Source organism: Patella vulgata, chromosome 4, assembly GCF_932274485.2.
Source record: "Patella vulgata chromosome 4, xgPatVulg1.2, whole genome shotgun sequence".
Lineage (NCBI taxonomy): Eukaryota > Metazoa > Mollusca > Gastropoda > Patellidae > Patella > Patella vulgata.
The window spans coordinates 75,878,850-75,905,567 of record NC_065882.2 but is presented as its reverse complement, the minus strand read 5'-3'; the positions used below and the strand labels follow the sequence as shown (position 1 = coordinate 75,905,567).

General features: G+C 34.7%; 2 protein-coding genes across 4 annotated transcripts; both read left to right on the top strand.

The window, feature by feature from the left end:
- The first annotated feature begins 1,035 nt into the window (after positions 1-1,035).
- LOC126819312 (transmembrane protein 68) lies at positions 1,036-11,004 on the top strand. 2 transcript variants are annotated; one of them, XM_050547297.2, is made up of 9 exons: positions 1,036-1,154; positions 3,368-3,760; positions 4,533-4,697; positions 5,598-5,696; positions 7,040-7,134; positions 7,538-7,601; positions 8,340-8,415; positions 9,361-9,424; positions 10,036-11,004. In XM_050547297.2, the coding sequence occupies exons 2-9, from the start codon at positions 3,403-3,405 to the stop codon at positions 10,138-10,140; spliced, it is 1,026 nt and encodes a 341-aa protein (XP_050403254.2). In that variant the 5' UTR covers positions 1,036-1,154; positions 3,368-3,402; the 3' UTR covers positions 10,141-11,004. The 2 variants fall into 2 exon arrangements, with proteins under 2 accessions (XP_050403254.2, XP_050403255.2); XM_050547298.2 differs by having other exon boundaries at positions 1,036-1,177.
- A 4,360-nt stretch (positions 11,005-15,364) lies between these two features.
- LOC126819311 (coiled-coil domain-containing protein 24) lies at positions 15,365-24,760 on the top strand. Of its 2 annotated transcripts, none has more exons than XM_050547293.2 (9): positions 15,365-15,489; positions 17,101-17,333; positions 18,085-18,245; positions 18,933-18,997; positions 19,891-19,978; positions 20,291-20,383; positions 22,235-22,365; positions 23,019-23,103; positions 23,895-24,760. In XM_050547293.2, the coding sequence occupies exons 2-9, from the start codon at positions 17,196-17,198 to the stop codon at positions 24,259-24,261; spliced, it is 1,128 nt and encodes a 375-aa protein (XP_050403250.1). In that variant the 5' UTR covers positions 15,365-15,489; positions 17,101-17,195; the 3' UTR covers positions 24,262-24,760. The 2 variants fall into 2 exon arrangements, with proteins under 2 accessions (XP_050403250.1, XP_050403251.1); XM_050547294.2 differs by having other exon boundaries at positions 15,404-15,482.
- Positions 24,761-26,718: the final 1,958 nt, after the last annotated feature.

Genomic DNA, 26,718 nt, shown 5'->3' with positions numbered 1-26,718 from the left:
GGGACATTATTTAGAGTTGGTGTTTTAATTTTGTTCTTTTAATTAAATATTAAATAATCAATCTGAGTACATATTATTATTAACGTGGATTTGATAATTTAGCGATAAATGCCAATGGGACACCGGAGTCACTGAATAAACAACTTTATTTTATGATCAGTAGTGGAATACCGCGTTTTATCAGTGAAATAAAAGTGTTATTCCACTGGCTAGCAGTAGTCCTTGTTGTTTTTACCTAAAATGATTGTAAAATCATAAAAAAAATAGAACATTTGTCGTTTTGTCGTGAATAAGATATTTTATTTCATCTCTAAGCAAGAAAACGTTTATATTTTCACGAATGCGTAGCATTTGTTACGCATTCGTGAAAATATAATTTTTCTTGCTTCTCGATGAAATAAAATATCTTATTCACGACAAAACGACAAATATCCTCTATATATTATCCTTTAGTGGCATTCAGCAATTGGAAACATAACAAAACTGACACAGTTATATGGGACAACAATCACTGGTTTATTATACACAAGCACAACGTTTCGATAAGTATTCTCTTATCGTTATCAAGCACTAGGTTCGCTAGGAAGGGGGCAAAATTCGCCCGCGGCCCAATTCGCCTAGTGACACATATGGACTGTCCACAAGAAGAGGAAGGAATAGTGAAGCTGAGCGCACCAGTTGCCAGAGGAATAACAAATAACTTCAAACAACAGCCTTTAGTCGAGGTCTAGTGGTTCAACGCGTTCACTTGAAAACATAAGGTCTGTCATTGAGTCAAGTGGCGTCGTTCCGATTTCCCGCTTGTACGTGACAAGGAGTGGGGTCACCTGTCCAACTTCGTGGGTTTTCTCCGGGTTCTCCTGTTTCCTCCCACTGCTAAAGACCCCTACGCGCAAGCGAATTGTTGAAATAAAATTGGACCAAATTTGTGTCGAGTAGACGTTCTCTCTCTCTCTCTCTCAAATAACTTTTTTGGAACACACTAAGGGGGGCAACTCGCTGTAGACGCTCTTTAGAATTAAAGGTAGATATCGGTGTCCATATGATTTTTCATTAAAATTTAGAGTTTGTCGCATTCGAACTGACGTATGAACTCAACCACAGCTTTTGAGTCCGTGATCCTTTTTGGATCAGCTCGGTATTGGATCTCCCAGGTAAACTAAAATGGAAATGGGTGGTGAGTTGATATCCTTGGCCTCGAGATGTAAATAAATTAAGTCTTTTAAAAAATGTGTTTACATTCTACTAGACGAGTTCTCGAATATCCAGTCTATAAAAAATCTGTTTAAAGATATAAACCCAAGTGAGGAAGACCTTTAAAGGGTTATTGTCACCCGTTCCATTAAATTAATATTAATCAACTTTATACTCACCTAATTATGGAAAATCACAACCTCATACTTTGCAAATTGAAGATTTCAAAATACTTCATACTGATCGATAGATGGATAAAGTTTATCCGATAAACAATTCTGGAAACCTCGAAAATAATGTCCAGAGTTTGGATCCAGCAGGTGTTGTCAAGGAAGAACCCGCAGGATTTTTCATGTCGGTTCTCAGTTGTCAATGGTGGCACCAGTGACCTGTGGGCTGACAAGCAAAATGTGACTAGTCATTCGGTTGTCAAAAAAAAGCGAGTTGTAATAAGATGAAGAGATGCAGAAACACTGATATATGCCCAAACTTTCCCACCATCACGTTGCACGTAACCATGGCATAGAAATTAATGAAAATAATCCAATTATTGTGTTGATGAGACATTAATCCCAGTTCTATTCCATTCTTACAGCTAATCTTGCATTATTACATATTCCCATAAATTTAAACAGTTATCTTTTAATTAATATGCATGACTAGTAAATTGAATGTTAAAGGGTTATAACTCCTACTCAATATTATCCATAATATTTGACATTGAAAACATGGATTAGAATTCAATATTGGCCCATTACAATCAGTGTTGATGTTGTTATCTTACCATGAAAGTATTGGCTCCTGATATCCAATATCCATAATATACATTTTAAGATCTTAGGGTCTTAATCGCTATTTGTAATTAGAAGACTTGATGAACTAAGCAAAACATATCCCCAAGGCAATGCAGAAGTACCAGTAATTAAAAATGGCAGATCCACATTCAACAAAATGAAAAGGAAATAAACTTGTAGACTGTACTAACTAATTCAATTTGGACTACAAACATATTTTACCAAACATCAATCTGATTAAAATACAGATCTATATTTCGTTCCATTTTTTTTTATACTTTCAATGGCCTACACTACATGATGATCTGACAAGTTGTAGCGATAGGTCACGTCAGAGGTCATACAAGCGGCTTTTGACCCTATGACAGACATTTGATTAACCAATCAGCATTGATGTTACTAGTGGATTACCCACAGTTCCGTACAAAACACGCCTAAAACCCGCCGTAACAGAACGTTTCATTGGCTGATCTCTCACACCATTTAGAACACGTCAATAATGATAACTTTTCCAGATCCTAGTATAGTAAAGACAAGTAAAACAAAATTTTGAACTATAAAACCGAAATGAAATAGGATCTGTGTTTTAATCAGATTAACCAAACATAACTGATTAGAAATCACAACCAAGTTAAAATATAGATCAGTTGATGTTCATTCGTATAAGTACGTTAATATGTGCTTTTCAACCCATTGTTGTCTATTTTAAGGTTCCAAAGAATAGGGCTATTCACAATTTAAAACATCTTTATCTCAGCAGTGGTTCTGCAGATTAGTCTAAAATTTTGCATACAAACTAATTTGAACATCCCTATCTAACAGTATAGTCAAATCAAAAATTGTTTTGTACCAATTGGTGAAGACTTGAAAAATGACAAAATTCCTTTATGGGACCTTTTTCCCGAAGCAATGACCACAAGTTTTACAACATCTACAAGTTGCTAGACTGGTCTGCAATTCCTGAACTTATAGCTCTACATTATTTCCCTTTACTACATACACGTGAATGATTGCGTCCAATCTGAGGTTGTGGCTCAAACACACTCAAATCAAACATGGCGACCTCCATGGAAGCCTTGATATTGAACGAACCTTGAACTATCACAGGTAGACATTTTAGCTGAAAGCGTGTGCTCGCGATGATCAAGGAATCTGATAGGCTCGCCAGCTGGGTCGGTAGCCAATTGACATTAGTGCCGAAATATGCAGTGTATTACAGGAAGGTCTTGATAAGATGTACGTAGTTAAAGCAAGATCAAGCCTTCTATTAAAGATGCTATGGGACAGAAAAAAAACAACCCCTAACTCATTTACTTACATATAGAAATGGTATTACTACTACGTTGAATTTTTATATTTTGTTTTGTTTTTAACTTCAGGTGATGTAAGATACTAGTTGAATGTTGGTAGCTCAATGAGTGATCTTTATATTGAAGGCACTACATGGCTATGTGTTATGTTGTATAGTAATGCCACCTGGTGGGACCATAATAACATGCTGAATCAAACGATATTCTATATACAGTTAGGTTGGACCAAGCTTAGTCAACTTGATATACAGTATTTAAGTTGGGTTCTCTGGGTTATTTATCCTATAATTATATCATTTCTTCTACCATTAATAATACTAGTCTTTCTGTATGCATCAGTCCTCTTCTTACTCGTCTATCGTCAACGTCACCGATTACAAGAAGCTTATGCAAGAGATTTCTGGGATGGTGCGAGAAAGACATTGGCAGTACTATGGTTAGGACAAGCTAGAATATGGCATGGTAAATTATTATTACATCATCTTAAATTTAAGATTGATCGACAGGATTGATAATATGAGAACATGAACAGTTGATCAGTTTGTTCTTACACTGTAAGTTGTATTGGGGCTGGGTAGTCCAATGCATGCACTTTAGATTGTAAGGTCTGTCATTGAGTCAAGTGGCGTGGTTTCCATCCCAAGCTTGTAAATGACTTAGAATAGGGTCACCTGCCCAACCGCATGGGTTTTCTCTTGGTAATCTGTTGTCCTCTCACTGTTTAAGTACCCTAGGCGAAAGCAAATTATTCAAATAAAATTGTACCATATATGTTAGTGCGGAAATGATCTAGTTTGTTTTGAGTGGAGTTAAATCTCTCTTTGACATGGAGAAGTTTAAACTACCTTTATTGAAACACCATGTTGATTTCATTTAATGTTAGGGTAGCCAAATGCCACAGTGAGGAGGACGTTGGTTCGTTAACTTTAAGACCCTGTGTTCATCAAGATTTTCCAGCATGGTTCCTCCTTGTCAGCGGTGTAGGATGGAGGGCCTGGCAAGGGATAATGTATAGTCGTTCGGATGGAACAAAAAACTGAGGTCCGGTGTACACATTGGCGTGCATGTAAAAGAACCTTGACAGTTGGAATTCAAAATAAGAGTAGGCCATAGTGCCGCTGTCCAGGCAAAATCACCCTCACAGCACACCGAACGGTGTATATACCAGTTTTCATTAGCCCAGTAGGACGTTAAACCCCATTTCATTTCATGATAATGTCTGTTTGTTTTCTAGGTTTTGAAGTACATGGACTGGATAACATACCTGATGGACCAGCTTTATTAGTATATTATCATGGCGCTATACCAATAGATTTCTATTATGTTCTTGCCACCTGTATCCTAGAAAAGGGGAGACAAATCCGTGTAGTGGGTGATCGCTTCTTGATGCATGTACCAGGTAGACATATATATATACTCTTAGAAATCTGATACTTATTTAAGGAGTTTACATGACTAGCTTACATGTATTTTTGGAATTAACTTCAAACCAAATAACTGGTCATCATAGCACACTTACCGTATTTATAAACCCTTTTGATGCAGAACGAAGACCATCCTAACAATATTAAAGTGTACATGCATTAATGTCCTTTGGACCCTACCTACAAAACCACTCACAGGGGCCCTACCTACACAACCACTCACAGAGGCCCCTACCTACAGAACCACTCACGGGGCCCTTATCTACACAACCACCCACAGTAGCCCCTACCTACACAACCACTCACAGGGGCCTGTACCTACATAACCACTCACAGGGGCCCCTATCTTCACAACCACTCACAGGGGCTCCTACCTACTCAACCACTCATTGGGGCCCCTTCCTACACAACCACTCACAGGAATAAGAATGTAAATTGTCGATAAAATTAAACAATTATTGTATTGGTACTTTTAACAAAATCAGTATTTAAAAATTAAAACGGGTCTGAATGTACAGAACAATAGGAGATTAAACCCCTTTTCACTTTATAAACCTGTAATTTGTGGTTGACTGTTAAATACATCCTCATGTCGTAGAGTCATCAATATTTTAAACACAGTGCTTTGCTTAGAAGGTTGCTGTTTTATGGAACAACCTACCAGAGAAATTCAGCAACTAATTCACACACAAACACAGAGCAGACTTTGGTTTGAAATTTTGTGCTATATTAATACAAGAATTAATATTGTTATAAGCATACCAGTAATAATCTTTTAATAGGAGGCTATGATTTGTTTACAAAACTATGGTTTTCGATCTAATTTATTTAGTAAAATGTTGTGTTAACAAGTGATATAATGTTGATATTTTTAGGTTGGCGTTTATTAATGGAGGTATTTCATGTTACACCTGGTACTGTACAGAGTTGTGTTAATGTTTTAAATGATGGTCACCTGTTATCAATATCACCAGGTAATTAGTTCTTGGCTGGACGAATTATCATTGCTCTGTAGCAGACTTGACACATTTCCTCTGCCTGTCAAACTATAAAAAAAGCGACACTAACACTGTTTTATCGTCAGATATTATTAAACCAGTAATAGTAATAATATAGTAATAAACCATCTTTCCCATTAGTACTTTTTATACTTTTTTTTTTAAAACATTTTTCGGTACATCAGCACTCTTCGTCATAGTTCTCTATGATGTCATTTCTGTTTCCTTAGAGATTATTTTTAAATATTTATTTATTACCTTGAAGAAGTAGAGGGTACCTCTTCAAAACGTTGGTCTAATAATATCTGACAAATAAAACAGTGTTAGTGTCGCTATTGTTTATCTACTTTAATATTTATCTAGTGAAGGACACTTCCGTATCGGATTCCTCGATCCATTGTTTTCATATTCCTGTTGGACCGAGGTTTCTACACAAGTGTTGTGTTAAACTATATACAGTTTTTGGCAATCTTTCTCCAGTTAACATCTTGCATGATCATATCTCTGTCATCTATGCAACAAGCATTTTATTTTGCAGTTGACTGAAAGTAAGGCCTGCTACTTGACATTGTAGAGTTTTCTACTTTTCGATTTTCATTCCTATTTATTCAAGTGAATTGAAGGCACTGATTGTCATTCGCATTTTTCAGAGAATATCTAAATTTTCACGACTTGATCCATACTAAAATATGCTCAAATTAACTTCTATATTTAATTTAGAAAAAAAACCCCAAAGTTAAAATGATTGGGATTAAATCGAATGAATAATAGTCTTGTTTATTTTAAATCTTTTGAAATTTTCAATTCAACATATATGTATCAATACAGAGTGGAATTTAACTTTCACAGTGTTGTAGTTTCCAACTGATTCCAAATCTCTGAAATGACGGTCAATGGCTTTAATGAAATACAGATATCTATATAAATAAAATCAAAGATGTCTGTATGAGTTGCCATGATCCACCCCCACATATGTGGTATCAAACTGACTCTGTGAATGTTTGAGGCCATCGGATTGGGACTCCAGGCGAATTGGGACTGGCCCTGCGCAAATCATGCTTTTTGTCCGCGCTTCACCTCCACATATTATGTGGTATCATATTAACCAGCATGACGCTGTGAATGTTTAGGCCATCGAATTTAGGCCTCGGGTGAATTTGGGCTCCTGGTGAATTTGACCACAGGGTGAATTTGGGCACTGGGCGATTTGGGCCCTGGGCGAAGCTGGGTATATTATATGATAATCCCCAAATGATCTAGTTTTGTCAGGTGCTCATTAAAGGAATGTATATTTTATGTATTTATTTGTGTATTTCTAGGTGGAGTAAGAGAAGCTTTATTTGGAGATGAATATTACAGAATAATGTGGTCCAATAGAGTTGGATTTGCTAAAGTAGCTCTTCAAGCTAATGTGGTATGTTATGTTAACATCTACTTTCATTTTTAATATCATTTTTTATGTTTTACATTTTATATAGTAGGATATAGTTGTCTCCCTAGTCAGTTTGTCCACAATTATTGTAATTGCATTACTTGAGAGATTAATCCTGTCCAGTTAATATTCTATGTTAATTTTATGTAGTAGGATGTAGTCGGTTTGTCCACAATTATTGCAATTGCATTACTTGAGAGATTAATCCTATCCAATTTATATTCTATGTTAATTTTATCATGCCCTATCCATTTTCATCCCCAAATTAATTTATATTCTATGTTGAATTTTACTGTGCACTATCCCTTTTCGTCCCCAAGTTTTAACAGCTTCAACAGTTGTGGGCTTTCTTTTGTCTCCATAAAATCTTGCCATTTCATTTCAGCCTGTTGTTCCGATGTTCACCCAAAACTGTAGAGAAGCTTTTAGAACACCTAAATTAGGAAGATGTAAGTTTCATATTGCAGTCAAATATCACTGTAACCTGGGTATCATTTAATCTTGTGTATTTAGCACTAATTCCTTTCACATTTGGTGGCTTAGATGGCCCATGGTTAGCACGTGCGTGTTGTATCATAACATCTGTCATTGAGTCAACTGGCGTGGTTTTGATTCCCCAGTTGTATGTGACAAGCGATTTCCTCCCACTGCTAAAGACCCCTATACGCAAGCAAATTTTTGAAATAAAATTGAACCATGTGTTAGTCCCGAAATGACCTAGTTTGTGTCTAGTGGACGTTAAACCCCATTTCTCTCTTTCTCTTATTTATTGTTGATATTTCGGTTTTGTTTGCTTTATAAATAAATGATAAATTTGAGTAAGTTTCAGCATGGTTAAGCCATGTAGATTAGATAGAATACAAATGCCAATCAGCAGATTTAATAAGAGAAATCTGTTTGATAACTTTTAAATGAAAATTGATATCAATTGAAAGTTAAACATATATTATGCAAGAGCTAAATCTGCCTATTGCAGGTCTTTCTTTAGGTCTGAAATGTTATCTAAATTATTAATTAGACATAATCATCTCTCATCGCTAGCCTGTGATGTTTATTGGATTAGGATTTGCTGGTCGACTTCCATTCATGATTTAATCATGAAATGGATAATCAAGACTGTTTTTTATCGTACCGACTTTAGTAATGATGATCGAGGCGATTATACTGTTTATGTTAATTTGTTCAAGCATTACTTAGAAAAATATATGAATGGACAAGACTACCTATTGTACCTATCTATGGGTTCTTCCCTGTCAAAATGAGGTAAATATTTCAATATTTTAGTGTCTTCTTGTAAGATATTTTAGGTAGTGTAAAATAAGCAGTTCCCTCGTAGACCCATGGCCATAAAATATGCAAATCCTGTGTAGACACAGGGCCATGAAATATGCAGTTCCTGTGTAGACTGAGGGCCATAAAATATGTAGTTGCTGTGTAGACTCAGGACCATAAAATATGCAGTTCCCTTGTAGACTCAGGGCCATAAAATATGCAGTTCCCTTGTAGACTTAGGGCCATAAAATAGGTAATTCCATGTGTAGTCTTAGGGCCATAAAATATGCAGCTCATGTGTAAACTTGGGGCCATAAAATATGCAGTTCCAGTGTAGACTTAGGATCTTAAAATAGGAAATTCCCTGGGTAGACTTAGGGCCATAAAATAGGAAATTCCCTGCGTAAACTTTGTCAAGGGTGGATGATAAGGAAAGTGTGTCTGTAGTTTGGATGGGATGAAAAATAGAGGTGAATGCAAACCCTTGACTGTTGGAAATTGATGGCAGAAATGCTATTGTCTGGGCAAAATTCTCTTACCTTATATTGCACATGCAACCACATGTTTGTCTTAAAATGACCCAATAAATGTGTTGACAGACATTAAACCCCATTCCATTCATATGTTTGTTTGACAAATAAATCAGGATTTTCCGGCATGGTTTCCCTTGTCGATGGTGCAGGACGGAGGGGCTGACAAGAACAGCTGTCTTGTCGTTCGGATGGCACGGAAAACCGAGGTCCCGTGTACACATTGGCGTGCACGTAAAAGATCCCTTGGCAGTTGGAATTTGATGTAAGAGTAGGCCTTGGTGCTGCTGCTCAGACAAACTTTCCCTCATACCACACTGTATGGCGTATGCCCGTCTTCATTAGCCCACAGTAGGACATTAAACCCCATTTCATTTCTGAGAAACAAAATGTGTATTTATTACAGATCTTATCTTGGTGAACCTATTTATCCTCAGCCTGGAATAACACCAGAATTATTTTCACAACAAGTAAGTTAGTAGATATATAACCACATGGCAAAACTATGTTAATCATGCCAAAAAACTAGTGGCTATTGTTTGGTCTATAACAGGGTGCTGGCCCCTTGAATATAAGGAGAGGGGGGGGGGTGGATGGTCAAATGGTTAGTGCATGCACGTTGTATCATAAGGTCTGTCATTGTAGGGTAGCCTGTCCAACCTCATGGGTTTTTTTTCCTCGGGTCCTCTGGTTTCCTCCACTGCTAAAGATCCCTACGCGCGAGCGAATTATTGAAATAAAATTGTTCTCGAAATGACCTGCTTTGTGTTGAGTGGATGTTAAACCCCATTTCTCTCTATCTCTCTCTCTCTCTCTCTCTCTCTCTCTCAATAGTCCAGTTGGAGCAGAACAGTAAGAGGGCGTTAAGCCCCATTTCATTTCGATGGGCCTCTCTTTAATCTGTGGGAAAAGTCTTTTAATTGGCATCTTTTTAATCTGATTTTATCCATCCTGTTGACTTTTTGTTTTCTTGATTAAATGTTAAATAATCAATTTGAGTTTATTTTAGCTGCGATCAATTCAATATTGTCCGAAAAATACAGGATCAGCAGCTTTAATAATTTGTCTTTTATTTCAACAGGTGCAAAATGAAATACAGAAACTGATAGACAAACATCAGACAGTACCAGGAAATATAGTACGAGCTCTGTTAGAGAGGATACCTTATCAACATAAAACAGATTAATCAATAACTCTTTTATTTCATATTACAAAATACTTAAACCAGCATAAAAAATGGATTTATATATTTATTTATAAAAGTGAAACAGAAATGAATCCAAAAGGATTCATATATAGATATATTATATATACTATATTATGGTACCTCACAAGAAAGGATGTTGTCTTGTGTAGTTATCAAAAACTATTTATTAAATTTATTAGTTGTAAATAAACTTAGTTATAAATTGTTTATCATCGTCCATGGTGTGTGTGTGTAAAGTGGCAAAGTGGTAATATGTCATGATTAACAAACTGTTTCCAATTCAAACTGTGTAATATATAGATATAGTATTGGACACAGAATAGTATAGTTTCACTCTTTAAGTGAATAATACTTTCAAGAATACTCTAGTTCAAGAATTTACAAGTTTATCAACATATGTATTTATAATACTCAATAAAGACTGGCTAAATTCACCAGCTAGAAGAAATTAAAATTATGCACTGTTTGCATCCTCATTGCAATTGATAGAATGGTAATATCACAAAATTGCACTTTCGTGCTTAGAGGGTTAACCCTTAACCGTGGACTCATCCTCGATATCCCCAGTTGTCTTATTCCGTTCTACTCCACTAACCCCTGGGCTAATCGATGTGGGAGACACGTATTCAAATTATCTGCCCTTGATGACTGTGCTATTTTTATTGACCAATCAAAGAAATCGTCAAATACAAAGGAAGTTGGTGAAGATAAGTAACTCTCATCTTGTTGCATCAAACAAGCTGACATATTATTGTGAATGTAAGCAATAAGGCTAAGGCTGGTTTGTAAACTGTTTTTTGATTGGATCGTAGAATCAAACTATGATCAAGGGCAGATAATTTGAAAATGAATCCATGGTATAGAGGAGTAGAACGGAATGAGATCACTGGGGATACAGAGGATGCTGTGGACTATAACCTTTCTGAACAAATACTGAGTGAAGTGAATTAAAAAAACAAGTTTTAAAAGATATTTGTGAACTGTTCATTTCACCATATTTATATTAATATGTGATAAAACTGACAGGCTTCACTTTAACGCTGTTGGAAAAACTGGTCCTTCTAAGCTGGGCTCTCTCACGCACACTTTTTATAATAAGCTCCCAAGGAAAATGTGCACAAAATGTTTAAACCATATAAAATGATTATTATGATTCTGATAGCTCAATATTACATGTTTTATATTAAAAGGGAGCCACGATGGCTAAGTGGGAAAGACGCTGACTCGCTAGCCTGGAGGTCGCGTGTTCTAATCCTGCATTAGCCGAGAAAGTTCATCGGGATTTTCTGTTGTGGATTCCCCTTCTCAGTGGTGCAGAATTGAGGGCCGGACAATGATAGTTGTCTAGTCATTCGGATGGTATGAAAAACCAATGAACCGTGTATACATTGACGTGCATGTAAAAGATCCATTGGGAGTTGGAATTCGATATAAGAGTAGGCCATAGTGCCGCTGCCCGGGCAAAATTTCCCTCATAGCACATTGTATGGCATACATGTATGCCCATCTTCATTAGCCCAGTAGGAGGAGAACAGTAGGACGTTAAACTCCATTTCGTTTTTCATTTCGTTTTATATATAAACCTGCTGTTTGCTATAAATGTTTGACTAGGCATGATAGATAATCGGTGCCAAAAATATCTTGAAAACAATTTGATGTTTACATTTATTAAAATATCATGCACACATATTATTGTTAGAGGAATAACAATTGGGAACAATTGAAGATAGATTTATTATTTATTGACTTCATAAGCAATCATTTTTTTTAGATCAATGTTTTTCAATTTTTATACGTTAATACATCATTTATTCTGGATCTCTACCTATTCGTTTAAAAAATCTGATGCAAGATAATGGTTTTTATTTTTGTGTTGTTTCTTCTCACAAAACATTCTCAGACTTATGTTCAGAATTTACTCAAAATTGTTTGCCTTATTTTAACTAAAATATAGCCATTATTAAAACTTTTGTTGTGTTAACGTATCAAATACATCAAAAAGAAACTATGTGCAAAGTTGTGTGTTTCTGGATCAAAGATATTTCTCATAAACAGTGATTGAAAGTTGAGTAAATTCTCAACTTAAGTCTGAGAATGCTTTGTGGACTCAGGGTCTGGTTACAATCATGATATTCATTTTTGACTTTAAAAATTTCATTAAAGTGTAACGAATCAGATGGTCCTTAATATTCTGAGATGAACTGTCAGAATTAAAGGACACTAGATCGATACTTCACATGTTAATTAAGATCTTTCTTGTTCTGATCTGAATTAAGATCTTTCTTGTTCTATATCTGAATTAAGATCTGAAACTAATTAGATATTAATCTTTAAGTGGCATTTAATAACTTGGTAGGGTAAAAACAAAAACACATACTTATGGAAAACATCTACTAGCATATTTAAAAGATTACTCTTCGAAACGTCGCTTTAAATATATAGTAGCTATTTTCCATATGTACATGTATGTGTTTTTGTTCTAAATTAGATATTATTACATTTATACACTTTTTATTTATTTGAAGATTTGTTACTTTTCTTTTTGTTAATTAAACACCTTGTGTGCGATGTTATTATTTTTCCTACACAGGTTTAACTGATTTATTATGGATTTATAGGGTTTTTCATAAACACTTTTTCTCTATAATTTTGATAATAAACACTTCTACTATTTAATTTAGATACATAAACATTTCTGCTATTTAATTTAGATGATTAATTAAGATTCATAAAAACTGAAAGAAGTGGATGATGGGAAAGCCTTCAAAAATTTGGTTGTCCATGCTATAGAAATAAACAGAAAAATCTACAGAAATTTATAAGCATAGTGTACGACTTTCGTATTTCATGTAAAATCTTAATTCCTGTGAACAAGCTAGATTCTCAATGATTATTGAACAATGAACATTATACTGACGACGGCAATACTTGTTATCACCATGGAAGTGCTAGGGGGTTTATTGTGTTTTTGATCAACTCTTCTTTTATTTGAGTGTATCATAGTTATTAAGCGGTAGTTTGAATGCCCCTTAACCAGAATATCTCGGTGCTAATCCCAGCATGGACTGCGAAGAGTCTTTGCAATTTCTCAAACCCAGATCTCACCCTTGGCTGAGAGGTAAAGTGTGTCTAGTTGGTCAGATGGTACAAAAAACACAAGGTCCACCTGTTTACATTATGTTAAGGAGATGTTAAACCCTAATCGATTCCATTTCTATTCTTTTTTATTTAAAACTTACATATTCTTTATTCAGATACCCGTTATTTCCCACACATCCATTTTCAATAATTAACAATAATTAGTATTTTTATAACTTGATCCTTTAGAAATATAGGGCAGTTGTTTTACTTATTTACATTCCTTAGCAAAATCTTAAACAATTGTTATAGAGACAAAGTAAGTCATTGTCTACCTTATATTCTCTAATATCTCTATATATTTTTTTATCTTTGGTACATATTTCATTTAAATTAATTATTTTTTTTTTTTTACATATCAATGTATATCTCTATTCTATACAATAAGTAATGGGGAATTTAATTATTATACAATATACCGGTACATGTAAATTGATATTTCTATATTATATTTTTTTTATCTTGAGTAATAGTTCATTTAAATTATAGTGCTATGTTTATACCAATTCTTGTTTCACATAAAGCTAAACTATTGTTATATATTTTATATGATTGAACTATACTTTATTGATCAGTCTTATTAAAATTGTTCACGAATAATAAAACTAGCGAAAGGATCTGTCTCATTTATGTACAGTATATACATAAAATTGGTACTGGTAATTTCTGTATATTATTATACAATATTAATTGCTATATATTATTGTTGAAAAATAATTTATGTTATATTGTATCATTTAACATATTCCCGGTTCTAGGAAAATCTTATAAATTGCTACCTATCATTTCCGAGATAACATTGTTCAAAGTTCAGAACCATATACAGGATTTGTCAGTTTTCAGCTGAAATCAAAAGAAACTTTGTGGTATTACTAAATATAACCAATAACATTCATGCTGTCTCAGTTCAATTGACAAAATACTTGAAATCAGACTGTAGTATGTCCTTAAACAGCAGGAGATAGAATTTTCTGGTTCTAATGGGACTAAGAACAGCTTAAAGAGTTTAAAATAAAAAAACAAATTAAAAATCCTAATTGTTGTCTGAAATTTCTTTTGGAGCTAGATCTTGGTGTAAAATCTAAAAAAAAATCCATAATTCAATTTTCCGCTGAAAGAAGAGATAGAACAATCTGGCTCCTTGGTAGCAAAATATGAATGAAATTTTATAAATTTATTTTGATAGAAACCAATAAGGATGACATAATTTATCAAATCGTAGGTATAAACTTGAAAATGTTTTATACTGTATTGTTGTTACAAAATAGCTTTAATTATGATGTTCAATATTAACTATACTTTTCCATCTCCATGAACTTTCAAATAACCTGTAAAAAAATTGTTGCTTATCATTATCATTGTTAAATAACATTCAACAGAATTTCTGAAATCAGAAAGAAAAAAATAAAATGGTTGTTGATTAAAAGAATATTTGTTTATTTTATGTTCTGTATAGAAATGTATGTTTGCACATCTGGTAGAAAAAGTCTTTATGAAATTTCAAACAAAGAATTTACTTCCCTTATACTTGGTTAGTTTAATCTAGATTCTCTGTTATCCTCCAACAGATAAAGAGCTCTAAACATGTCTTAGGAAAAAAAAATAATTACATTCTTGACATATTCCCCTGAGATTTTTAAAAGCAAGCTGGCTTTTGTGTGCCAGGTGGGTGTGGGAGTGGAACTAATATTGTTTTCACCTATATTCTAGGTCAGATTAAGGGATGGGTTTATGGTAGTTCCTTCAGGAACGGTTTCGGGAACTAGGTATATGGTAAAACAAAATATTTATTACTCAAAATTTTATTTTTAATAAAAGTTTCAATAAATATACATTTATTTATTAGTATTGGTAGTCAACGTACAAAAGCACAGTGTACAACTGTTATCCAGCTCTGCTACTTAGAAAAAGATTTCAGTATTCATTCAAGAAAATTTTATCAAATAGTTTAGTAAATTATCAACCATGATTGTTTAAATTAACGGTAATTATTTTTCAAAATTATATTGGAAGAGAGTACATAATATTAATAATATTTCATCTTTTAAGAGCATTAAATTCAGATTCCCCGGTCAATTTATCTACAGACCGGAAGTTCATAAACACATCTACACCGCTCATAATTCAAGATGGCGATTGGAAACTAAGGACGCATTTGTTATGATTTGAGACTTCATTTCGATGTAAGAGGTAACATAAAGTGTAAAAATGCATTACCACATAAGCCCATGTAAAATATAAATGTCACTCTCACTGAATATATTGAAAAATGGATTCTCGCTCTTTAGATCATTCATGAAAAAGTGGAAATTGATTGACACTGACCTGAAAATTTTTCTTTCTTTAGTGAAACTTGCAAAGCGATTTAATGTTCTTGTGATTTTTCTTAATCTATTTATAATCCACCATAGCCTTTGTTCTAACATGGACCTTATAATGTATTATAAGGTCCATGGTTCTAAGAGTAAGAGAATGTACATTAGATCCACTAATTGATACTAATAAGGAATTAGATTGTTGAAAAAGAGTCATTTAAAAATAATGAAATTAACTTATCAAAAGACAAAATTGTAACTATGCATGCTATTGTGTAAGTGTTAGATCACAGAACTATAGACATAGTATTTAAACACAGTGCAGTGGTTCAAATTCACCTTCCACATTTAAACCCCAAATTTTTGAAGTTTTGCTCATAGAAATCTATTTTTATTTAACAGATTGATTTAAAAAATAATTATTAACATAATCCAAAAGCAACCTTCATTAAACTAGGTACATGAGATATTGCAGTATGAGGTATAAGGGATATAAAACCTCTTTCCAAACACCTCTTTTGAGTATCCTGGCTGGAAGCATCATAATATTGCAATATATGAAATCTTAAATCTACTATTACAGCATAGCCATAATAATTTAACATCGGACTATATCCATGGTTCATTACAATTACTAAACTATTGGCCTAAAACTAGTAAATGCTAAACAGCTTTGGATGTCTGGAGGGTCTCATTGACTATCACTAGGATGTTCTGTTCTTTGCCATTGAAGTATAAAGACACTTATTGACATTTGGGTGGAGTAAACATGAGCAGTTTTAGATGGCATGAGTAATGACCATATTTATTATGACTCCCGGTTATGCCCAGGTATAATTTATTGACAGGCACATTGTGCAGAAAACCTGTACACACAAGACAATGCAGACATGTTCAGTTTTATTTTGTTTTTGAGTTTGCATTGTATTTTAATTACAATCTTCACAGTATTTTTAATTAGATGTATCTTGTTTAGTTATTAAGATATTATGGATCTAATCTGTTTAAAACACAGATCCTATTTCGTTTCGTTTTTGTCAAAATTTCGTTTTACTTGTCTTACTACACTAGGGTCTGGAAGAGTTGTTATATTACCGGCATTCTGGTTGAAGTGAGGGATCAGCCAATGAAACGGCCTGTTACGACGAGTTCTTGGTGTTTGATGCACGGAACTGTGGGTAACCCACTTGAAACATCAACGCTGATTGATTAATCAATGTCCGACATAGAGTCAAAAGCTGCTCGTACGACCCCTGATGCGACATTCCAGACCAACCGGTCAGATCTTCATGTAGTGTAGGCCATCGAAAGTATAAAAAAACGAAACGAAATATAGATCTTTTAATCAGATTGTTGTGGATCATGACTTATTGTATTGTATTTATTATTAAATGGTATGTAGGCCTACCCAATTATTTAATAGTGCCAAACAAAATTTGAACAATGATAATTCAGAAGACATTTTTTTTTAATTTTGTCATTTCAGGAATATGGTAGGATTGAAACTTGTTGAAAATTGGCACTGGACAGTGATATTATAAATTTAATTTTGACTTTAAATAATAAGTTCTTTTTGTCAACATGGATATGGTGGCATATAACCCACCCAGTTCATTATGGAGATTAATAGAAGAACATATTTCACCTCACGAAACTCAGGAAATACGAAGTATGCTGGGAGAATCTTTGATTGAACAAAGTTTAGAACTTCATCAAGAGGTAGGGATTATTGTCGAAGGGATACAGATTTTTTTGTAAAGTATACCTTGGCACTTCTATATTAGGAGGGGGGGGGGTGGAGAGAGGGCCGAATAGTTTGCTCGTGTGCTGTATCATAAGGTCTGTGATTGAGTCAATTGACATGGTTTCGATTCCCTGGTTGTACGTGACAAGAAGTAGGATTGCCTATCCTTTCATGTGGGTTTTCTCCGGGTCCTCCGGTTCCTCCCTCTGCTAAAGACCCCTACGCGCAAGCAATTTATTGAAATAAAATTGAACCATATGTTAGTCCCAAAATGACCTAGTTTCTGTCCAGTGGACGTTAAACCCCATTCCTCTCTCTATATATATATTAGGTTAACACTTACTTATTCTAAATATTCAATATTTTCTTTGATTTTTATTGTGTTGTTTTTGATTTTGTAAATTTGAATCAATTAAGATTCAAGGTATGATTGTAATCTAACTGAACTTTCACCTTTCTAGTCCACACGAGACAAAGTTAAAGGAGAGGTATTGAAATGAGCCCCTTCCTCTCATTCATTTGTCCCAGTTTCATTTCTGGAGCATATCTCTTAAACTGTTAAAGATATCTTTATGAAATGTGGTATACTCATTAACCTATTATAGAATTTGTGCCTTTTGCTAAATTGAAATTACTGGGTTTTAATATTAATTTATGTGTACCCGGTGTACCCTGGTTAGAATACATGAAGTAAATTTGTTATTATATTGGATTTTCTTTTTACAGGTAGAAACATTATTAGATATTTGGAGATCATTTAGAGAAGAATCACAGACAAATCCTAAATCAACAAAATTACCTGAACCACCAGAAATCAGAGAAAGGCTAATACAAGAAATTGTATTTTTTGTAAAGGGAGTTAAAGACAAGGCTAATAATGGAGGAGTGTAGGTCTTGGTTTATTATTTATACTTCTTTACTTGGGTGACATGTACACGTAGGGCTGGGTGGTCAGGTGGTTTAATGTGTGAGTCAAGTGGCATGGTTTCGATTCCCAGCTTGTACATGACAAGCAGTAGCGTCGCCTGTCCAAAATTGTGTATTTTCTCTGGTTTCCTCCCACTGCCATAGACAATTACATGCAAATGAATTATTAAAATAAAATTGAACCATATGTTAGTCCCAAAATGACCTAGTTTGTGTTAAGTGGACGTTAAACCACATTTCTCTCTCTCTCTCTAAAGTCCACTTTAATCATGAGGTCTGTCAGTCAGTTGTGTGGTTTCAACCCCAGACTTGTACTTGACATGCAGTACAGATATAGTCACATAACCCCAAGGGTTTTCCCCTAGATCCTACAGTTTCCTCCTACTGAAATACAAATTTATGTACAATTTGTTGGAGCAAATATTACTTACTTTATGTTGAGTGGTAATTAAACCCCATCTCTCTCTCTCTCTCTCTCTCTCTGTCTCTCTCTCTCTCTCTCTCTCTCCCTCCCTCCATGATTTATTTTGTAAAAGAATGAGTCTTGCAGTAATCGATTTTTTCAAATTCAAAGGCCTTCTTTATTTATCCATGTCAATTAATGATATGTAATTAATTATTAAAACAAATTATAATATTTATTACAGCGATCCAGAAAAGATTATATCTAAACATAACTCAGGAGTACTTAATTATGCATTACAGACTAGCAGTAAGTTGTTAATTGAATTATAGATAGGAAAATTATTTATATACTACTGGATCATCAAAAATAATAATAAATTGTTTTTATACGCCCACATTTTCATGTGGACATATAGTGTCGTTGCCCCTGTCCGTCCGTCTGGACGGAGGTTGTGGACCCTCTAGAGGTCACAATTTTTGTCCAATTTTGATGAAACTTAAAATATATCTTTATATTGTAAAGATCTCAGTCCCTTTCGATATTCAGGCATTTGAGAGCTTAACTTCCTGGATTATGGCCCCTGATTGTACGAAAAATCATGTTTTTGTTTTAGCTTGTTTTCTATGTCCATCTCTTGCAAAGTGTGGGCGTATATTGCATGGCAACCGCTTGTTAACTTTTTTGAAGACAGCCATGCAGTGTGCTAAGAGGCAGATTTTAACCAGACTGTGGCATTATAGTCTATTGTTATTTCAAGGGTTCATTGCCGGAGGGCCTTACAAGGACAGTTGTCTAGTCATTCGGATGGGACAAAAACAAGGTCCTGTGTACATATTGGCATACATGTGAACGATCCTTTGACAGTTGGAATTTCGAAATAAGAGTTGGCCTTAGCGCCACAGTCTGGGCAAAATTTCCTTCATGGCAAACTGTGTGGTGTATGCCTGTCTTCATTAGCCCAGTTGGAGCAGAACAGTAGGACGTTAAACCCCATTTTATTTCAGTTCACTGTTTCTTGTTAAGCTTTTCCCGCCCCATTGACTATCTGAATCCTGGCTGGTGGTTTCCCAACTAGGCCTACTATTTTTTTGAGTATCAAACATTTAGTTAATGTTAGACTATAGTACTTTTCTAGAAAGTAAATATATAGTAAAGCAAGCATTCTATTATATATTACTATTTAAACATTGATTCAACAGGATCAGGCTGTAGTACACCAAGACCTCAAACAGCTAGATCAGACAGTGGTAGAGATACACCTATGATATCATCATCAGTCAATGAAAGGTACAATTCTTTATAAATTGATTTAACCAAAAAATGGTGAAGCGAGGCTAAGCTTTGAAAAACCAGTTGGATGGTTGCACTTAATACACACATTTTGTCAAACCTTCAAAAGCTAATATCTTCGCTCGCAATGGAGCAATTTGAATGAAATCTTCAATAAATTCATTATGTATTATATATTTTCGAACTATTATTGTAAGAATGGTCAGCTCTTTATCTAAATCTTACATAATGTATCTTTAAGGGATGTATTGCAATTTATAATTTATAGTATTGAATTTATTTGAATTTTATAAATATTGACTGTTTTAGGTTAAACAGTGAGGCTGATCTAGCTAGTGAAGTGGTGTCTATGAATGATAAATTAAATTTTCTTCAGTTTGATGAGGTTGTTACAAGTTTAAGGTTGGTTTGAAATGATTTAATCTTTATTTTTGTCCCCCGCCTTTCGAAGAAAGCAGGGGACTATTAAAATGGGTTCGTCCGTCTGTCTGTCCGTCTGTCTGTCCGTCTGTCTGTCCGTCTGTCCGTCCGTCTGTCTGTCCGTCTGTCTGTCCGTCACACTTTTTGGGACACAATAACTCTCTTCCTAATTGAGCTAGAATGTTCAAACTTGGTGTATGTGTTTATTAGGTCAATGCCTTGATGGAGTTCGAAGATGAGCATTTTCCGCTTAGGGTAAGCAGAGATAAGCAATTTGATTGGTTGATGCTTTGGGACACGATAACTCTCTTCCTAATTGGGCTAGAATGTTCAAACTTGGTGTATGTGTTGATTAGGTCAATGCCTTGATGGAGTTCGAAGATGAGCATTTTCCGCTTAGGGTAAGCAGAGATAAGCAATTTGATTGGTTGATGCTTTGGGACACGATAACTTTTAATTGAGCTAGAATGTTCAAACTTGGTGTATGTGTTTATTAGGTCAATGCCTTGATGGAGTTCGAAGATGAGCATTTTCCGCTTAGGGTAAGCAGAGATAAGCAATTTGATTGGTTGATACTTTGGGGCACAATAACTCTCTTCCTAATTGAGCTAGAATGTTCAAACTTGGTGTATGTGTTGATTAGGTCAATGCCTTGATGGAGTTCGAAGATGAGCATTTTCCGCTTAGGGTAAGCAGAGATAAGCAATTTGATTGGTTGATGCTTTGGGACACGATAACTTTAGTTCTAATTAAGTGAGATTGATGAAACTTGGTGTATAGTTTCATTACAGTAATACCTTGACTAAGTTTGATAATGAGCATTTTCTGCTCAGGGTAAGCAGAGCGATACACAATTTGATTGGTCGAGACTTTGGAAAACAATAACTCTCCTACTTTGATTGTTAGACTATAAGTAAAGATATACTGTTTGATTGTTCAATACTTTGTAAAAGATAATTTGTGATAAATTTATATGTGTCCTCTAATTATTTTCCTATTTCGGCGGGGGACATCAGCCTCACTGTTGGCTTGTTTAAATTTATCATAAACTTTTTTTTATCTCATAATGTTGGAATATCAATTACATAAATACAAAAGAAATTTGTAAGCCACATTAATATTGTCAAATTTAGAACGTCACCACACATAACAACCCAATAGTGACCTAGGACACATATTTTATACCGCATACAAGACACATTACACAAACAACACGCAAATCAAGTGGATTGATCTTTGTCGTCTACTGTAAGCACTCGCTATTCTGTACAGTCTCTGGCCTTCAAGCTTCACATAAGGTGTTTTATCAACCACTGATTAGCCAAAATGATTTGCATCCATCTGATTCAAATTTATTGACACCGATTTCCGAAGCGATTACCACAAATTGCCATATCACTGTAGGTGCGTTTTGATCAAGTGATCTCATGTTCTTTCAACTATGTCCAGTCACAAGAATTGTTTACAGCTAATCAGCGCACTTAACGAACATGACATCTCCACTAAATTGAAATTGATTTGGCAAGTCGATAAAAAAGCCTAAAATTCTAGCAATGTCTGAGCAAGGGAGGCAACTCTTGAAACACAAAAAATCGAAAAGAGAGAATTTCCCAAACATTTTATTATTCCAGTATATGTACTGATCGAGAAGTAATCAAGACATGTTTCAGAGTTCAGACATATACAACAATGTCGCAATGAATTATGTTTATTTCAACATTAGGGCATAAATCCCATTAGGCCTAAGGCGTAAATCCCATTAGGGCATAAATCTTGCTTAAAAAAATAAAAGATATGTAATTTCATCATTGGTTTGTTAAATCTTTGTTTCAGGGATCATTTACAGAAAGAAATCGAGCATTTATTAAAAGATATTACATTCCTTCAACAATGTTTAGAGGATGAAGCCTGTTTTCAAGATGGCTGTAGTTCATCTACGATGGAAAGAGAACCTACTTTATCAGGTAAAATATATTCTGGTCTCATAAGTGTGGAAAATAAATTGTTGCAATCTGTCACAAACAGGGGGATGGGTGGCCAAATGGATTGACGTGTGCACTTTAGATCATAAGGTCTGTCATTGAGTCCAGTGGCATGGTTTCGATTCCCAGCTTGTACGTGACAAGGAGTGGATTGCCTGTCCAACCTTGTGGGTTTTGCCTGGGTCCTCTGGTTTCCTAGCGGGGTTGGATGGCCGAATGGTTAGCATGTGCGCGCTGTATCATAAGGCCTGTCATTGAGTCAACTGGCGTGATTTCGAATCCCCGGTTGTACGTGACAAGGAATAGGGTTGCCTGTCCAACCTCGTGGGTTTTCTCCAGTTTCCTCCCACTGCTAAAGACCCCTATGCGCATTCAAATTATTGAAATAAAATTAAACCATATTTTAGTCCCAAAATGACCTAGTCTGTGCCGAGTGGACGTAAAACCTCTTTTCTCTCTCTCTCTCTTTGCTTAAGGTTTGTGTCAAGTGGACATTAATCCTCAATTCTCTCTTTTGTCATAAACATTTTCAACATGAAGTCTTTTCTATGTAGAAAACCGCTCAACAAAATACAAACAAAGCAAATACAGAAAGATTTTCTAAGCGTTATGTAAGTAAATGTTTTTATTTTAAGAATTGCGAGAAGAAAGAAGTTTATTAGAGAAGGAGATGTTATCATCGGATGTCAACTCTACAAAGCCAGTTATTAATGGTGTTCGGTAAGTTGATATGCATCATTCCTTAAAGTGACATAATGGGAGATTAGATAAAGAGCTGGCAGTTTTCACTATAATACTAGTTAAAAACTAGATAATGTAACAGGAATTTGCTGAAAATTTCAGTCAAATTGATCCACTCTAAACTGAGAATTTAGTGATCGAATTTTCAGCCTAGCCTTGGTTATCATTACTAAAGTCGGTACGATAAAAAAACATAGTCTCGATTATCCATTTAATGATTTAATCAAAGAAACAACAGTGGCATAAACAATTTCAAGCTGTCACTCACCCGTTGCTTCTATCAGGGCGGGCTCTACTGTACCAGCAGATTATTCAGAGGATTTATTGAACCAAGCGAGAACTTAGTGAAAACAGAATCATTACAATGGGCCCCTATAAGGGCGGGTCCTTAGGCCATGGCCTAGCTGGCCTGTGCCTTAATCCGGCCTTGGGTTTTCGAGCCTCAGAATTGGTATGTGACAAATAAGGGAGTAGGGTCATTTACCTAACCTTGTGTGTTTTCTCCAGGTTCTCTGATTCCCCTGTCCTCCCCCCAGACTGCTGGAAACCTCGATCAACACAAGGGAATTATTAAAATAAGAATATACCCTATGTTAGTCCTGTAATAATCTACTTCATGTTAAGTGGATGTTAAACCCCATTTCGCTCATATAGGGTTTTGCTCATTTTCTTATAAATTTTAAAATTTCTTTGAAATCAATAAGTTTTGTAGTTGCTAAGAAACAGGTATTTTTATAAGGGATGTCAATCTTACTCAATTTCTCTTTCAGAAACCCAGTTCCAAGCTCCCCAGGCAGTGTCAAATTCCGTCCAGCTCAACCCCTCTTACATTCTATTCCCAGTAAACCTAGTCCTCTTAAAGCTTCCCACCAAGTAACCCCAACCGTCCAAAATATACCATGTCATCCACATAAAGATATTAAACATGAAAAGTTGAAAACAAGATCTCATCACAGCATCAGTCCTGGTCGAATTAAAGTTGTATCGGTCAATAAAGTTCTAGATCGCTATGGTGACAGCCCAAGGACACAATTAACCCCATCACCACCTGGGACTTCTCGTAGTACTACACCACCAAGACCTAGTTCTGCTATGAGATTCCGTAAAATGGTATTGGATTGTCGCGAAGGAGAATAATCACGCTACATTCCTGGTAGATAATAATAAACTCTTTGAAATAAACAGTATTAATATTGTGAATTATTGGGTTGTTTTTGATGTAAAGAGAGCATTTTGCGTGTTAATGTGTGTTTCTGATATTTAGAAACTTAAGTAATTCATAACATGGTTTGTGGAGACTCTAGGAGTTTGACTTCAGATAATACAACTTTTAATATAATATACTTCAGGTATGATTTTTGTGATATACAAATTTGTATTTTTTCTTGAAGAAGGAGTCAACTAGCACAAGGTAAAAATTGTATATATTTTAAGATATGGTAGTTAAGGAGAGATATTTAAATACCTATGTTGTGTAGCTAGATAGAAGAATAGTAGTTACAATGTTAAAACTCTTTATTGATACAATATATGTATATTTGTTAAGTGATTTATTTATATATGTAGATAAAGTGAGTATATATATTTATAATACATATAGGTTTAATTGTTATATGTAAATACGACACTGCTGTGTAAATAAAACATACTGATAATTAGACTTGAGTTAATTACTAACCAAAGTTCTTATCTTTGAATTGTGAAATAATGTAGACTAAAAACAAATGGCTGCATAGCAACCTTGAATTAATACTCAACAATATATATACCACGTTTTATGCTTAGCAACCTGGTTTTATTACCCAACAAGATCAGATATACTACGTGACAAGGACAGCTGTCTAAACATTTAGATGGGACAAAACAAAAACGAGGTCCTGTGTACAGCTGTGTGCACATAAAATATCCCTTGGAAGTTAGAATTTGATATAATAGTAGGCCTCAGCATCGCTGTCCCGGCAAAATTTCCCTCACTGTATTGTGCATGTCTATCTTCATTAGCTCACTTGGAGCAAAACAGTATGACATTAAACCCCCTTTTATTTCTTAAACATTAGATTTTGAATATGATTTCCTGCATCTTGATGTCTGATTGGTCATATTCCCTTTGGATATCTGGCAATGTAAGTAGGACCTGTCCGTAGTTGATTGACACAAGGAGGTGAAATGAATTTAATCTTTCAGATTTTCCAACAGAATATGTCGAGTTTGGTGCGTATGGGAAGAGATTAGCGCCATTATAAAACCCATGATAGTTTGATCCTAATGTGCATGCCTATATGAAAGTTAGTAGTGCTGCTACCCTGGCAAATCTAGATCTGGTATTGAACAGATCATACTAAACTTAGGCTGTCTGTCTGCAGTTAGCTCTGCTTTAGAACAGACACTAAGCTAGTTGGCCGACATTTTAAATTCAATATGGGCGATTTTTAGTCGAAAACACTCAGTATACGTCGCAAATTTTTTATTAAGTATTTATTCTGCTTCCATTTAATAAAATTGCAAAAGTTTATTTAGTCTCTGTGTGTATGACAGATGGGGAACGGAGAAGAACGGCATTACAGAACAGTATACTTATTGTTGTACATGACGGTCATTTAAAGTTACAATTTCATATTTTCTAAGAATGTCAAAACATAATTATTTCTATGTCTTTTGCTCAATAGGTTGTCAACTAACTATTATAAGATCATAGGTGTCATTCTCACACTTAAAAATCTTCACACCGGAAATAATAACACAATTACCTCTCAATTACCTCCCTTGTTTTTCTATTCCCCACCATGGAGTAGCTATCTTCAAACGTTTGAATTTGAAGTTGAAAATGATATTTTTGCCAATTTCTCAACTGGCAATAGTGAATTATAGGATTAATAGGATTATTCGTTAACAAGATAGAACTGTTTATAGATACCATCTATTTTAGGGCTTTATTTTAATACATTTTAAAAATATAACTTAAAAATATGAAATTGTAACTTTAAGGCAGAGATCTATACTCGAAGTATGAAGCAGATGGATCTCTGTGTACATAATATGGAAAAGGTGAATCTAATTACATAAATAAAACGAAAGGAAATTGACAAACCCTGACATGTCTTCTATCAACTATTTTGATGTTGTTCGATTTGCTGACTAAAAGTCCATGGACCAGAGGATCAGTTGGAGTCCGCGTCCAACATAAAAAGATGCACTTTATCGACCTATACCAAATTCGGAGAAATGGATCAGATTTCCAGAATCGATGCTGTTAATCTGGACTGGACCCAATCATGGACCGTGTAGGCCTAATGTATTATATAGAATTCAAAATTTACTGTCTTCTTTTATTGATTTCTTTTTGTTTATCATTCCTCTTGAGTTAATCGTCTTTATATTATTGATATTATGGCCAGGATTTAAGACATAAATAATCCCCTTTCTTGTCAAGGAAACATTTTTAAAAATCAATGTTCTTTGTCAGCAGATCTTTTTATACTATGGAAGCTAAGCAACAATAGATTTGATAAGATCTTGCGTTTTTATAGATAAATACATGTAAATATAGTAAATCGTCGGCTAATGTATAACTGCGCATGATAAGTATCGGTATAA

Excerpts from the sequence above, each read along its gene's own strand:
- LOC126819311 (XM_050547293.2), top strand. The coding sequence starts at position 17,196 with ATGGATATGGTGGCATATAACCCACCCAGTTCATTATGGAGATTAATA. Across the intron at positions 18,246-18,932 it reads AAGGCTAATAATGGAGGAGT|CGATCCAGAAAAGATTATAT; the intron begins GTAGGTCTTGGT and ends TATTTATTACAG. Across the intron at positions 18,998-19,890 it reads TTATGCATTACAGACTAGCA|GATCAGGCTGTAGTACACCA; the intron begins GTAAGTTGTTAA and ends TTGATTCAACAG.
- LOC126819312 (XM_050547297.2), top strand. The coding sequence starts at position 3,403 with ATGAGTGATCTTTATATTGAAGGCACTACATGGCTATGTGTTATGTTG. Across the intron at positions 4,698-5,597 it reads CTTCTTGATGCATGTACCAG|GTTGGCGTTTATTAATGGAG; the intron begins GTAGACATATAT and ends TGATATTTTTAG. Across the intron at positions 8,416-9,360 it reads TTCTTCCCTGTCAAAATGAG|ATCTTATCTTGGTGAACCTA; the intron begins GTAAATATTTCA and ends TATTTATTACAG.